General features: G+C 41.3%; 1 protein-coding gene across 2 annotated transcripts in view; it reads right to left on the bottom strand.

The window, feature by feature from the left end:
- Positions 1–16,611, bottom strand: part of SLC25A12 (solute carrier family 25 member 12) — a 183,806-nt gene that overhangs the window by 66,846 nt on the left and 100,349 nt on the right. For both annotated transcript variants that reach the window (XM_080667655.1, XM_080667656.1), the window contains exon 3: positions 4,411–4,553. In XM_080667655.1, coding sequence (XP_080523781.1) covers positions 4,411–4,553 — 143 coding nt within the window. The remainder of the gene's footprint in view (positions 1–4,410; positions 4,554–16,611) is intronic.

Below are 16,611 nucleotides of genomic sequence, written 5' to 3'. Positions count from 1 at the left end.
TCTGCAATTTACTTGGAAATGAGTAAAAAAATGAAGTGGGTTAATGGAAAGATAGGGGGATAGATACATTAAAACAGATGTTTAGAAAGATGTTAATGGTAGAATATACTGTATGTGGTGGGTATATGGGTATTTACTGTAAAATTCTTTCAACTTTCTAGAATGTTTGAAATTTTTCATAATAAAATATTGGGAGGAAACGGGGTAGATAGGCCACTTAGTATCTGATATGCTCCTTACTTATTTTTAGCTAAAAATCCTATCTAATAAGGAGGGAATATGCTAATTGACTGCCATGCCCTTAAAGATAGTGGCGCCCACAGCTACAAGATGGTGGCACGCAGTCCCCTCAGCCCTGCCAGGGCAGCAGGCGTGTAGCACGGCCGGGCCCGCCCCCAGGTGGGTCCGGCCACTCCGCGTGCCTGCCTCTGGAGTCCCCCAGTTCCCTCAGCCCCCCAGCTGCCCAGGGCTGGCCAGAGGCGCAGGAAGACTAGGATGGCGGCTGCCCAGCCGCGCAGGGCCGCCTGAGGCTCAGGTAACCAGGGCCAGCTGAGGCTTGCGATGCTGGCAGTGGCAGCAGCAGAGGTGTGATGGAGGCATCGCCTTCCCCTGATTGCCGGGTCGCCTCCCACCCCTGAGGGCTCCCAGACTGTGAGAGGGGGCAGGCCAGGATGAGGGACCCCCACTCCAGTGCATGGATTTTCACGCACCAGGCCTCTAGTACATAATAATGTAACAATACTCTTCAAAAAGCAAGAAATAATCTGCTTATCTGCTAACATAAAGCAAACATATTCCAGAATAATTTTTAAAGCTCTTTTTCTTTTATCCTGTCTGCCATGGAGTCCCCTATCAATAGAAGGACCTGACTGAGACTTTGGCAGGAAAAGTGCAAGCCACTAACTATGGAGTTGAAAAAATCATTACTTAGCTCATATCATAATAGTTGGTTTTCTTTTAATAAGGATAACATATTTGCTGTTTGATATACTATAAAGAACACTTATCATTTTATGACTTTGAAACAATATATTTTATAAATTTGATGTGTTTCTAAATTTTTCTACAGAGATCCTTTTAATGTACTGAATGGAAATTATAAAATTTCAAAATATTAATGTATTAATTTCTAATTTTTTAAAACAACCAAGATTTCTGCATAAAAGGTTCTTCTATATACATGTAATTAAATGTAATTAATTTTAAAAAATAATAGTCCTGGCTGGATGGCTCAGATAGTTGGAGTGTTGTCCCATACACCAAAAGGTTGCAGATTTGATTCTTGGTCAGGGCACAGATTTAGGTTGTGGGTTTGATCCCTGGTACAGGAGGCAACCAATCAATTCTCTCTCTCTCTCTAGCATCTATTTAAAATTTTATTTATATATATATTCTCTCGAATCAATTTAAAATTATCTATATATACTAGAGGCCTGGTGCACAAAATTCATGCATGGGGGAGGGGTGTCCCTCAGCCCAGCCTGCACCCTCTCCATTCTGGGACCCCTCGAGGGATGTCCGACTGCCCGATGATCCTACTGGGATCGGGCCTAAACGGGCAGTTGGACATACCTCTCACAATCCAGGACTGCTGGCTCCCAACTGCTCACCTGCCTGCCTTCCTGATTGCCCCTAACCACTTCTGCCTGCCAGCCTGATCACCCCCTAACCACTCCCCTGTCAGCCTGATTGATGCCTAACTGCTCCCCTGCCAGCCTGATTGCCCCTAACTGCCCTCCCCTGCAGGCCTGGTCCCCCCCAACTGCTCTCCCCAGCAGGCCTAGGTCCCCCCCAACTACCCTTCCCTGCAGGCCCAGTCGCCCCCAACTTCCCTCCTCTGCCAGCCTGGTCACCCCTAACTGCCCTCCCCTGCAGGCTTGATCGCCCCCAACTGCCCTCCCTTGCAGGCCTGGTCCCTCCCAACTGCCCTCCCCTGCTGGCCATCTTGCGGCGGCCATCTTGTGTCCACATGGGGACACCCATCTTTGACTACATGGGGGCAGCCATCTTGTGTGTTGGAGTGATGGTCAATTTGTACATTACTCTTTCATTAGATAGGATAGAGGCCTGCTGCACGGGTGGGGGCCAGCTGGTTTGCCCTGAAGGGTGTCCCGGATCAGGGTGGGGGTTCTCTTGGGGCATGGGGTGGCCTGGGCGAGGGGCCTGTGGTGGTTTGCAGGCTGGCTACGCCCCCCCACGATCCAAGCAGAGGCCCTGGTATCTGGGATTTATTTATCTTCTACAATTGAAACTTTGTAGCCTTGAGTGGAGGCCAAGGCAGGCAAGGGCTGCGGGAGCCTGGCTTACTCCATCACCAGGGGCAACTCAAGCCTCCTGCTCTCTCCAGCTCTGCGGCTGGGCCATTTTTGTTGGGATTTATTTATGTTCTATAATTGAAACTTTGTAGCCTTGAGTGGAGGCCTGGGCCTGCCAGCGTGTGGGGAAAGCTTGGCTTCCTCCATTGCCGGGGAAACCCAAGTCTCCTGCTTGCTCTGTCACTGCAGCCATCTTGGTTGGGTTAATTTGCATACTCGCTCCTGATTGGCTGGTGGGCGTGGCTTGTGGGTGTAGCGGAGTGGTGGTTAATTTGCATATTACTCTTTTATTAGATAGGATGGTAATGGAAATAATGTTTAAAGATTCCTTATTACCCAGTTTTTGTTTTTTTTTTAGTTTTTCACACAAGCACCTCTACAGGGAAGAGAAAAACACCTGGGTCCTTGGAGGCCTGGGGATGTAACCTGGAACTCACAAAACAAGGCAAATTTTCTTTATAATTCATACAAATATTACATTTGCTCCATAATACAGTCATATGTGATTTTAATATAAAAAGTGTTTTTTCCCCCTTGAATTGAATAAACTGAGACTCTAGTAAGATGCACCTTGTGATTTCTGTGACTGCACAATATACTGCCAGGCTAAAAATATCTCCACGACTGAGAGTCATGAGCCTCTCTTTGACAGCATACAGTCAAAGCCTAGCACACAAAGCCAACCACAACTCTGACAGTGGCAAAGCAGTACCACAACCACACCAAAGTACTTGTAACACAATCTCCCCACTTTCACTCCCCAAAACACACACACACACACACACACACACACACAAATGCCCCTTGGTGCTTCAAGTCACTACTGCTCCCCCTTTCATGGAATTCTCCTTCCTACTTGTCCAACCACCAGCAAGCAAGCTCCTTTCATCTTGCCAGATTTTACCTCTTCTGTGATGCTGTCCTGACGACCCAAAACAGACTTAATTATGCTTTCTTGAGTGTCCTTTGTACCTTTTACATACTTCTACTGTAGCATCTTATTCCCAAAGTATTACTTTTCTGCATTGTTTACCCATTCTTTATCTCACTAGGCCAGTGGTCGGCAAACTGCGGCTCGCGAGTGGTTTGCCGCTCTGTTGACTAATGAGTTTGCCAACCACTGGGATAGGGGCTTAACCACAAGAAACAACAACAGCCTGTAATTATCGGAATTGAGAGTCTAGGTCAGTGTTCGGCAAACTCATTAGTCAACAGAGCGGCAAACCGCGGCGAGCCGCAGTTTGCCGCTCTGTTGACTAATGAGTTTGCCGACCACTGCACTAGGCCATGAGTTTCTTCTTAAGACCAGGAATCCTATTTTATGTTCGTATTTCTAAGGCCCAACAGAGCCTGGAAAATGGTGTTTGTTCAATAAATATTTGTCAAATAAATGAGTAGACAGAGAAATGAATAAATAACACTCTCTAAATTCTTCCCTGATTTTTCTTTATAGCATATATAATCTCCTAACACATTCTAATTTACTTTTGATTTTGTTCATTTTTGCATAGTTTACTCACTGATATAATTCTAGCACGTAAATACAGTGCCTAAAGCATAGTAGATAGTAGGTAGTCAATATTTATTGAATGAATGAATGAATGAATGAATGAAAGGAATATAGTTACCTGAAAACCATTCTGCTCAGATTATATATAAAATATGACTTTTCACATGTAAGTTTTTCAAAAGAAAAAGAAATGCCAGTATCCTTGATAATGGCAGTAAATAACACAGTTTTTATGATCACCTCAGAAAAAATATGATTTATTGATATTAAAATCCCCGATTGTCATAGGTAAACTTAAGGTTTTTCCATTTTTTAATCAGACACTTCAGGGCATTAGCCTTCAAAAAATGCATAGAGCCCGGTCAGTGTGGCTCAATGGTTGAACGTTGACCTATGAACCAGGAGGTCAGAACGCCATCAGGACACATGCCCCACTTGCAGGTTCAATCCCCAGGTAGGGGACCTGCAGGAGGCAGCCGATAGATGTTTTTCTCTCACTTATGTTTTTCTCTTTCTCTATCCTTCTCCCTTCCTCTCTCTCTAAAAATGTTTTGAAAACATTTAAAAAATGCATAAAGGTCTTACCCATCCTTGGTTTGATCAGCTACTCCTGCCAAGAGCTGAACAATCTTCGGATTGCTATCTGGATCATTATATAGTCCAAGATAGCGCTGGACAAAGTCTTCCGGGGTCATGTAATGTTCTCCATCGACTTCAGTACTGGCATACTAAAAAGTAAATAATGTATACTTAAATATTAAAATTATTCAATATCCTTTTATAGCCAACAAATATCTTATGAAAATGTAAATTAAAGACAGTATCAAAATCAAAATATGGATAATGCAGACTTTTTCTCTGGATAGTGAAAAAACAAATACCAAGACCATGACTTAAGAACATTGGTAAAGTACTGATATATACTATGTCAGCGATTTTCAACCTTTTTCATCTCATGGTACACATAAACTAATTACTAAAATTCTGCTGCACACCAAAAAAATATACTTTTTGCCAATCTGACAAAATAAAATAGGTATAATTTTGATTCATTCACACTGGTTGGCTATTGTTGTGTGGGCTGTTGTTATTTTTTTTTTTTTTTTTTTTTTTGACAATCTAAGGGGAAAGAGGTCAATGCTTTTGAGTAAATAGTCAGGGATTGCATGGTTCTGTTTGTCTATTTTTTGTTAATCCTCATCTGAGGATATTTTTTTCCCACTGATTTTTAGAGAAAGTGGAAGGGGGGAAGGAGAGACAGAGAGAGAGAAATATTGATGCAAGAGAGACACATTGATTGGTTGCCTCTCGAATGCGCCCCAACCAGGGGCAGAGATCAAGCCTGTAACCCAGGTAGGTGACCTTGACTGGAATCAACCCAAGATCTTACAGTCTGCGGGCCAACGCTCCAACCACCCAGCCAAACTGGCTAGGGCAGGTACTGCATGTTTTAAAAATTCTTGTGGCGCATCAATTGAAAATCACTGATCTAGAAAAATGAAATTGCAGCTGATCAATTTACCTACTTCACTCAATTATCAAAGTAGTAATATCAGAAAATTTCCCAGAATTGAAAAAACACATAATAAATTTAAAAAAACAAACAAAACACCAGGACTTGGCCCATCATCATAAAATTACAGAACATTAGAATAAAAAGAAAATCCTATAAGTTTACAGAGGGGAAAAAAAAAAGCAGATCACATATAAAGAATTATGAATCACAGACATCATTTTCCTCTCAACAGAAACACTTGAAGCTTGAAGACAATGTAGTAAGGCCCTGAAAATTCTAAGAGAAATAATTTCCAACCTAGAATTCTAAACTGAGCCAAACTTTCAATCAGTTGTGAAGGTAGGTTGAAAGCACTCTGAGATAGCCACGTTCTCAACACTTTTTTCTCCCTTCATGTAACCTTTCTCAGGAAGCTATAGGATAATTTGCTCCATCAAAAAGAGAACATGAACCAAATAAGAGGGAGGTGTGGGAATTAGGAAACAGACAACCCAACTCAGGAAAATGGCCAAGGGAAATCCCAGAACTGCTCTGCAGGCCTCAAGAGTACCTAATCCTGGCTGGGGCAGACAGAGGGTTCCAAGAAGGAAGCCACTAGGGAAAATGAAATGTCAGCTTATCCAGGGCATTTATTTGGCTATGTATCCAGGGCATTTATTTGGCTATGTCGAAAATAACATTGGGAGAAATTTACATCTTTGCTCAAATGTCACGTTCTCAATGACACCCACGCTTATCACCATTTTAGTCTTACAACCCATGCCTGTATCTGTATTTCCACTTCCCCATATGTTGCTCTGTTTTCCACTTGGTACCTATCACCTTCTAACATACTATATATTTTACTTTTTATTATGTTTATTATCTAACTCCCAATTAGAATGTGTCACAAAGAAAAAAAAATTTGTCTAGTTTGTTCACAGATGTATCCCAAGCACCAAAAATAATGCTTGACACATAGTAGGCACTGAGTGAATATTTATTAAAATAATGAATTGGCGGAGAAACCAAGATGGCAGCATAGGTAAGCACCTAAACTGCTGCCTCGCACAACAATTTCAAAACTACAACTAAAAGACAGAATGGATACCATCCAGAACCACAGAAAAGCTGGCTGAGTGAAATTCTACAACTAGAAGGAAAGAGAAAAGCTCACAGAGAATTGGAGGTACGGCAAAGGGTCTTTGTGCACGCAGAGAGGAAGGGCGGCTGATAGCCTGGCTGACTTTCTCTGGCAGGAGGGGGAAGGAAGCCCCCGACCACACTGAACCCCAGTTCTGACTGCACTGAACCCCAGTCCCGGGTGAAACCCCGTGGACCCAGGCTCATACAGGGGGCGTCTGGGCTGTCAGGTAGAGAGAAAGGCACCCAGAGACTCGGAGACCAGGGGGAAACCCAGGGGAGCCCCAGTGGGCAGGGTTCTGGAGACGCCGCGCCAGTGTGCACAAAGGCTGCGGAGGTTGCCACAGGCTTTCCCTAGCAGAGGGGAGTCGGAAGCACCTGACTGCACTGAACCCCAGTTCCAGGTGAGCCCCTGGGGACCCACGCTCTTACTGGGGGGAATCTGGACTCTCGGGCGGAGACTCGGGAGCCCCAGCAGGCAGGGTTCTGGAGGCGCGCACGCCAGTGTGCATAAAGGCTGCGGAGGTTGCCACAGGCTTTCCCTAGCAGAAGGGAGTCGGAAGCACCTGACTGCACTGAACCCCAATTCTGACTGCACTGAACCCCAGTTCCAGGCGAGCTCCTGGGGACCCACGCTCTTGTGGGGGGAATCTGGACTCTCAGGCGGAGACTCGGGAGCCGGGGAAGGCAAAGGTCTGCAGGCGCGCACGCACGCAAGGGCAAGGCTGACTGGAAGCCAAGACTGTCTGCTCCGCCCTGAGACTCCACCCCATCCAAGCTAAGCACAGAGGCTATTGCAATTTGGCAAGTCTAATCCTATAAGGCTGTCTCCAGCACCGAACTTCTCCCAGCATAGACACAGCTGATCCTTACAGCCAACTGGCCTGGAGGTCAATTCCTCCCAGTGATACCAATAACAATCAAGACTTAACTACAACAAGGCTGTACACACAGTCCACAAAGGGGTGCACCAAGAGTGTCCACCTCAGGTAACTGGGGAGGCAGACCCACTGGGCCATATAGGAAACCTAGCACACAAATCTACCCTACCAACTCAGGGAAGCAGTGAAAATGTGGCGTCAAAGAATCAGATCACAAACGAAAGAAATGGAGGAAAACAAACGACTGGATATAGAATTCAAAACCACGGTTATAAGGCTTTTCAAGAATATCCTAGAAAAGGCCGATAAATATAACGAGACCCTCAAAGATATGAAAAAGGACCAACTAGAAATTAAACATACACTGACTGAAATAAAAAATATTATACAGAGACCCAACAACAGACTAGAGGAACACAAGAATCAAGTCAAAGAATTGAAATACAAAGAAGCAAAAAACACTCAACCGAAAAAGCAAAAAGAAAAAAAAAAAAATCCAAAAAGAAGACTCTGGGACAACTTCAAGCGTACCAACATCAGAATTATGGGGGTGCCAGAAGAAGAGAGAGAGCAAGATACTGAAAACCTATTTGAAGAAATAATGACCGAAAACTTCCCCCACCTGGTGAAAGAAATAGACTTACAAGTCCATGAAGCGCACAGAACCCCAAACAAAAGGAATCCACAGAGGACCACACCAAGACACATCATAATTAAAATGCCAAGAGCAAAAGACAAAGAGAGAATATTAAAAGCAGCAAGAGAAAAACAGTTAATTACCTACAAGGGAGCACCCATACGATTGTCAGCTGATTTCTCAACAGAAACTATGCAGGCCAGACGGGTGTGGCAAGAAATAATCAAAGTGATGAATAGCAAGAACCTACAACCAAGATTACTCTACCCAGCAAAGCTATCATTCAGAATTGAAGGGCAGATAAAGAGCTTCACAGATAAGAAAAAGCTAAAGGAGTTCATCACCACCAAACCAGTATTATATGAAATGCTAAAAGGTATTCTTAAAGAAGAGGAAGAAGAAAAAAGTAAAGATAAAAATTATGAACAACAAATACATATCTATCAAAAAGTGAACCTAAAAATCAAGTGAATTAAAAACCTGAGGAACAGAATAATCTGGTGAATATAATAGAATCAGGGGCATAGAAAGGGAGTGGACTGATAATTCTCAGGGGGAAAGGGGTATGGGTGGGTTCAGGAAGAGACTGGACAAAAATCATACACCCATGGATGAGGACAGTGGGGGGGAGGTAAAGGCAGAAGGTGGGGTGGGAACCGGGTGGAGGGGAGCTATGGGGGGAAAAAGGAGAAACAATTGTAATAATCTGAATAAAGATTTATTTAAAAAAAATAATAATAAAATAAAATAAAATAATGAATTGGCAATAGGTACAAAGATTACTAAGTAAGCCCTAGCCAGTTTGGCTCAGTGGATAGAGCATAGGCCTGTGGACTGAAGGGTCCCAGGTTCAATTCTGGTCAAGGGCACATGCCCGGGTTGCGGGCTCGATCCCCAGTGGGGATGAGCAGGAAGCAGCCAATCAAAGAGTCTCTCATCAGTGGTGTTTCTATCTCTCTCTCCCTCTCCCTTCCTCTCTCTGAAATCAATAAAAATATGTTTTTTTTAAAAAGATTACTAAGTAAATTTAAAGTTAGGTAATTTTGTACTTTATGAAAAAGTAAATAATGAAAAAGTATTTTTGTTGCACAAAAATAGGATATATCATAATACATGACTTAACTAAAACATTAATAGTAATAATGTAGATACCAAATATTAACTTAATAATGATTATAGCCCTAGCCAGTTGGTTCAGTGGACAGAGCCTCAGCCTGCAGACTGAAGGTTCTCGGGTTCAATTCTAGTCAAGGGCATGTACCCCAGTTGCAGGCTCAATCCCTGACTCCAGTCAGGACGCACATGGGGAAGGCAACCAATCAATGTGTCTCTCTCTCTGTCTCTCCTGCTCCTTTCCACTCTCTCTAAGATTCAATGTAAAATTACCCTAGGGTGAGGATTAATAAAAATAAAATTATGATTACAAATATGCAGTGAGGAATGGAGGAAAAATATAGTGTAAGGAATTCCTCAACTACTGTAATAAAAAAGTTAATAATGACTAGAAATAGAAGTATCCTATATAATAAAAATCTAATATGCAAATCGACCGAATGGCGGAATGACCAGTAGAACAACTGGTGGCACGACCGGTCGCTATAATGCCACTGACCACCAGGGGGCAGATGCTCAACACAGGAGCTGCCCCCAGCCTACAGGCCCCAGGCCAGCCAAGGTGGGTGCCAGTGGCGGACGGGGGGGGGGGGGGGGGTGCGATTTCCCCGCCAGTTGCCCCACAGATAGGCCCTGACCACCGGCCAGGCCTAGGGACCCTACCTGTGCATGAATTTCATGCACTGGGCCTCTAGTAGAAATATAAAGGAAAATACCAAAATAAATAGCTAAAAGAATTACAAGTGGTTGCTTCTGACAAAAAATACAGGGATGAAAAGACCAGAGCAAAGAACTTTTGGTTAAGCATTTCAAATATTCTTATTTGTGATCTAACTTTCAACAAGGACAGCATTAAATAAAAAAATGTTCCCTTTGTTGTATTCTGAAACATACCACAGAGGTTATCACAGCAAATTCTGTATCAACCTACCTAAGAAGTAACCCAAAGTGGACATATTTTTACTAGCTAGTGCTAACAATAGCACCTAGCAAATATCACCCCAAAATAAAATCATGTTCTCTCTATATGCTATTAAAAGTCATTCCTAAAAAGGTCCTGGTTTTAAATCCTGGCCCTATCACTAACACGCTGTGAGTCTTCAACAACTCCATTCTCCAGGCCCCCCAGATAAATCACACAACTATAAAATGAAGACTAAACAATTTTTGATGTTTTAAAACAATAGGTATGCAAATATAGGATATTAAAAAGTAAACTACATAATATTGCTACTAATAGTGAATGGATTCTACCAATTCCTATCAATTGCTTCCTCCTCTCCTTCTTTAATGTATGACATAATCTGATACATTTACCAAGATCACAAAACTACAAGCATTTAGAACCAGCAGGAGTGGGGAAAGGCACAATGTCAGGGAGACTACTGCAGTTGGAAAGAGGGAGCAACACAAGGAAGTCTAAAAGTAGAATTTAGAGAGACTGACAAGTCAACCACTAAGAATATGAGTGCCAAACCACAATATGAAAAATGAACTATGGGAACCAAAAAGGTTCATTCTAAGGATTGATAGGATGGGGTTGGTAGGAGGAAAGAGAAGGCCTGTTCAGAACAGGCCTTAAAAGTAAAATTTAATTTCAACTGCAAATGGAGAGAAAGGATATTTTAGACTAAAATATAAAAATCAATGTGAACAAATATAGAAATAATTTTTTTCTTCTTTGGGGAGAAGTTATCTGGAGAGAGAAATGGTAACAAAGAGGAGGTATACATACCAAGATATGAAGAAGATGAAAATGAAAAGACAGTTTGAGACCAGGTGGTGGAAGACTGAATACTAAACTGAATAACTCTGAGTTTTATTCTGTGGGCCATGGGATAGCACCAAAAATTTTAAGGGAGGAGAGGTATTGTCTGATCTTTGCTCTCCCAGGTGGCAATGTGGAAGATGGATTGGAGAATAAATAAACTGATTAAGGGCAAGGAGACCAAGCAGTGACTATCACAAAGATCCAGGTGGAAGAAGCTGAGGCTTAACCAAGGAAGTGGGAAGTGCAAATTAATAAAACAAGGGGCGGGACCAATGGGTACATTCACCCATTGCTAATGGATATGATTTTAATAGTGTTACATTCATACCATTCAAAATTAAAATGGTACAAAAGGATATCATACAGTGAAAAGTCTTCCTCCCACCTCTGTCCCTAGTCACTCAATTCCCCACTCCAGAGGCAGTCCATTTCTTGTATATCCTTCCAGATCTCTTTTACACATGAACAAGTAAATTACATATACATGATATATATGTATATATTATATAACCATGTTAGTATATATATTATATATACATGTTAGTATATATACACATGCAAATATGTGTGTATGAATATTCTTATCCAGTTCTCCTTTTTTACACAAATAATAATTATTTACACTGTTCTGTACATCTTTTTTCAAGCTCAGTCCTTTTAAAAAGTGATTTAGCAATATATGTACATACACACAAATATACCTATACATCATGTAAAAAGAGCTATAAAAATGCTCACATCCTTTAACAAAGAATCCTGGGCATGACTCCTATGAAAAAATTTTAAAAAGGAAGAACTAAACTCAAAATAAGAAAATACAATAGATGGGTTATGCTGATCTTTGTTCTCTCTTTGTTCTCTCTCTTCACAATTGTTTGAGTGTTGCTTTCTTTCTTTAATTAGCAGATATAAATTTTCAAAAGAGAGGATATATGAAAATATTTGTGTTAGTATTAACAACACAAATGTGAAAAAATATAGAACTGTCCTTTTGGGGGGCACAGAAATGTCTTTTAGTAATACCTAAGTTTGATTGTCATGACTATCACCACTACACACACAGAACACATACATGTACACACACATACATTGGAAGTATACTGTACTTACTGAATCACCAGAATTTCACAATATTCTTGACTTTAAAACTACCAGGAAATAGAGCAGCCTTAGCACACGCTACCAAGGACACAGCAGCCAACAAGGAAAACAAATGCTTTTGTTGACATGTACTGGAACAGGCTCAGCCAGTATCTGGGATTATAAATGATGCCAGAGAATCACTTACCCTGAGGTATTTTGCTAGTGTTTTCCCCAACTCTCCCAGTCTATTTTAACTTGATTTTGACTAAAAGATAAAGTGTACAGCTCAGAGGAAAAAAAGTCTTCTCATCCACAAGGAGTCACCCACTACTTGACTTCTGCAGGAGATAGTTAATTAACTCATTACATTAGAGACAATTACTTGGCAATGTCAGTGAGCCTGTTGCCTGAACAGACAGAAGAGGGAGTTTAGAACTGAAACGAGAATCTACGCACAGTCAGTCAAGATGCTAAAACATTTCAGGTATTATGTTAAAAAAAAAAAAAAAAAAAGCAGGTACTATAAAATGGGTAATATAATTAAACCAAACGTACTTTTAATGTTTTTAAAATAAAAATGACCCATTTACTTTAAACTACTTCATCCGTTTTTTTTTAATTTAATAAATCTTTATTATTCAGATTACAATTGTTCCTCTTCTTTCCCCCATAGCTCCCCTCCACCCGGTTCCCACTCCACCCTCTTACCTTACCCCCCCCCCTCCACTGTCCTTATCCATAGGTGTACGATTTTTGTCCAGTCTCTTCCCACACCTCCCACACGCCTTTCCCCCCGAGAATTGTCAGTCCACTCCCTTTCTATGCCCCTGATTCTATTATATTCACCAGTTTATTCTGTTCATCAGATTTTTTTATTCACTTGATTTTTAGATTCACTTGTTGATAGATATGTATTTGTTCATAATTTTTATCTTTACCTTTTTCTTCTTCTTCCTCTTCTTAAAGAATACCTTTCAGCATTTCATATAATACTGGTTTGGTGGTGATGAACTCCTTTAGCTTTCTCTTATCTGTGAAGCTCTTTATCTGCCCTTCAATTCTGAATGATAGCTTTGCTGGGTAGAGTAATCTTGGTTGTAGGTTCTTGCTATTCATCATTTTGAATTCCAGTCTGGCCTGCATAGTTTCTGTTGAGAAATCAGCTGACAATCATATGGGTACTCCCTTGTAGGTAACTAACTATTTTTCTCTTGCTGATTTTAAGATTCTCTCTTTGTCTTTTGCTCTTGGCATTTTAATTATGTGTCTTGGTGTGGTCCTCTGTGGATTCCTTTTGTTTGGGGTTCTCTGTGCTTCCTGAACTTGTAAGTCTATTTCTTTCACCACGTGGGGGAAGTTTTTGGTCATTATTTCTTCAAATAGGTTTTCAGTATCTTGCTCTCTCTCTTCTTCTGGCACCCCCATAATTCTGATGTTGGTACGCTTGAAGTTGTCCCAGAGGCTCCTTACACTATCTTCATATTTTTGGATTCTTTTTTTCTTTTTGCTTTTCCGGTTGAGTGTTTTTTGCTTCTTTGTATTTCAACTCTTCGACTTGATTCTTGCATTCCTCTAGTCTGCTGTTGGGTCTCTGTATAATATTTTTTATTTCAGTCAGTGTATGCTTAATTTCTAGTTGGTCCTTTTTCATATCCTCAAAGGTCTCGCTACATTTATTGGCTTTTTCTAGAAAATTCTTGAAAAACCTTATAACCGTGGTTTTGAACTCTATATCCAGTCATTTGCTTTCCTCCATTTCTGTCATTTGTGATCTGTTTCTTTGTCTCTGCATTTTGGCTGCTTCCCTGAGTTGACAGAGTGGCTTTGTGTGCTAGGTGTCCTATAGGGCCCAGTGGCTCAGCCTCCCCAGTTACCTGAGATGGACACTCTTGGTGCACCCCTTTGTGGGCTGTGTGCATAGTATTGTTGTAGTTAAGCCTTGATTGTTGTTGGTATCACTGGGAGGAATTGACCTCCAGGCCAATTGGCTGTGAGAATCAGCTGTGTCTACACTGGGAGAACTTCTGTGCTGGAGTCACCCTTATAAGACAAGACTTGCAAAAGCCTCTGTGCTCAGCTTGAATGGGGCGGAGTCTCAGGGCAGAGCTGACAGCATTGGTTTTCCGTCAGCCCTGCCCTAACAGGCCCCTGTGTCTCAGTGTCCCTCAGTAATCGCTGCAAGCACCTCTGAGAGAAAGCCACTCTCGAGTTCCACCCGCTGCCAGACAGTCCAGTTTCTCCCCGTATGAGTCTGGGTCCCCAGAGTCTCGCCCGGAACTGGAGTTCAGCGCAGGCGGGAGCTTTTGTCTCCCTCCCGCTTGAGAAAGGCAGGTGCGTACTCAGTTGCTCGCCCTCTCCACGCGCGCACTTCGGTACATCTGCCTTCCGCATTTCCTCTGAGTCTCAGTGTGCTTTTCTCTTTCCTGACAGTCCAGTTTCACCCCGTATGAGTCTGGGTCCCCAGAGTCTCGCCCGGAATTGGAGTTCAGCACAGTCGGGAGCTTTTGTCTCCCTCCCGCTTGAGAAAGACAGCTGCGCACTCAGTTGCCAGTCCTCTCCACGCGCGCGTCTCAGTACCTCTGCCTCCTGCAGCTCCTCTGAGTCTTAGTGTGCTTTTCTCTTTCCTTCTAGTTATAGAATTTCCACTCAGCCAGCCTTCCTGTGGTTCTGGATGATATCTGTTTTGTCTTTTAGTTGTAGTTTTGAAATTGTTGTGCAAAGCAGCAGTTCAGGGGTTTACCTATGCCACCATCTTGGTTTCTCTCATGACTGCATTAGTTTTAATGCTTCTTATTTTAACTGACAGGGTAATAATGTTTTAAACAGATTTTTTAAAAGTAAACATGGCCATCCAGCTGGTGTGGCTTAGTGGTTGAGTATTGACCCATGCACCAAGAGGTCACCACTTCCATTCTAATTTCATTGGAATGCAGGCTTGTGCCTGGATTGCAGGCTTGATCCCCAGTGAGAGGTGTGCAGGAGCTGCTGATCATGATGTTTTTTTTTCTCTCATAGATGTTTCTATCTCTCTCTCCCCCTCTCACTCTAAAATCAATAAAAAAAATGTTTTCAGTAGTGTTTATAAAAAAAAAAAAAAAAAAAAAAAGCAAACATGGCCTGGAGCAGGCGTCCTCAAACTACGGCCTGCGGGCCACATGCGGCCCGCCGAGGACATTTATCCGGCCCGCCGGGTGCCGTTGCCTGTCCTGCTTAGCAGCCGACTCGTCCCGGGCCCGCAGTGCGCATAGGAATTTGTTCATAGTTTTTTTTTTTTTAAACTATAGTCCGGCCCTCCAACGGTCTGAGGGACAGTGAACTGGCCCCCTGTTTAAAAAGTTTGAGGACCCCTGGCCTAGAGTAACAAATAAGGCTAGAAATAAGAAAATGTTAAGTGGCCTTATCAAGACCTCTTTCTGCTACTTAAAATGACTTGAGTGTTTATACTAAAACAGTAAAAAGCAACTTAAAACAAAATTTGAGACTTGCAATGTTAAAAATTTAATATATCAAAAAACTTACTAGTTTCATAATATCATTTCCATTTTGTTCCTGTTATTTCAAAGGGTGGACTAAAATGACTTTAAATTAACCAAAAATTATATCCGTACTCCAAATAACTTTAGAGTTAATCATCTGCCATTTCAAAGATGTCTCTTAAGCACTAGTAAATCCCTCTTGGGCAAGTAATCAAGGACACATGAAAGACAAAGACAAGAAGTGGCTGAGAGGATCTAAATAACAACAAAACAAAACAAAAACAAAAAATACCACAAGTGGTCTATTTCCTTAAACTTTATCCAAACCCAACTCAAGTATTTGAATGTAAAAGTGCATATAGCTTTGACATTTTCAGAAATATTTAAATTTACATTGAATATAGTTCACATGTGCTTGAAAAAGCCTAGACATTCTGAAGCTTGAGAAATAAGATGGAGCTTGTAGATTACAATCTTTACACATTTAATCCAAATTATTGCCTATTAAGAGATGGCAGGATTTCATACTCACACCTAACTACCTCTAGCTGTAAATGAAAAGATCATGTTATCTAGAAATGTTCTGCCTATCAAGCCAACAGATCAAAATGTCAAGACCCCATTTGCCTGGAATAAACTAAATAGTAGTAACTCATTTGCCATTTATCAAATTTAACCTTAAGTGACCTTTAGAGTGTGCTACCTACATCACAGGTTAACTATAAAACAAACTTTACAAAGAATTTACATATTACCCTAAATTTCCATTGAGTAAGGGGGGAAAAAAGGTTAACTTAAAATTCAATGACATGAATAAGTACAAAAAAAAAAAAATAGTCTAACTGATACAAATTACCTGCTTAAATGGTGTAAATTTTTTAAAAGATCCTTTGATGTTTTCTGTCTAAAAGATTTTTTCAGAGATTATAAAGAAAAATTCTGATCTGCTGTGACTATAAAGCTGGTTACTTTTTTAAAATTATACAGTGTATGAAGATCAAAGATTTCCTTTTTATGTATACCAAAATCAAGGTAGTGTATATAGAAGCACTACTTTTTAAACTAAAAATCTGCTAAAATCAAATCTTTCGGGCTATTGTGCATTCAATTAAAAGCATTTATGAAGCACCAACTATATGCTAGGCACTATGCCTGATACTAGATGCAGAGATCAATAAAACATTGTT

Source organism: Plecotus auritus (genome assembly GCF_963455305.1).
Source record: "Plecotus auritus genome assembly, chromosome: 5".
Taxonomy (NCBI): Eukaryota; Metazoa; Chordata; class Mammalia; order Chiroptera; family Vespertilionidae; genus Plecotus; species Plecotus auritus.
The sequence above is the reverse complement of the archived record's forward strand: the minus strand, read 5'-3'. Positions and strand labels throughout refer to the sequence as shown.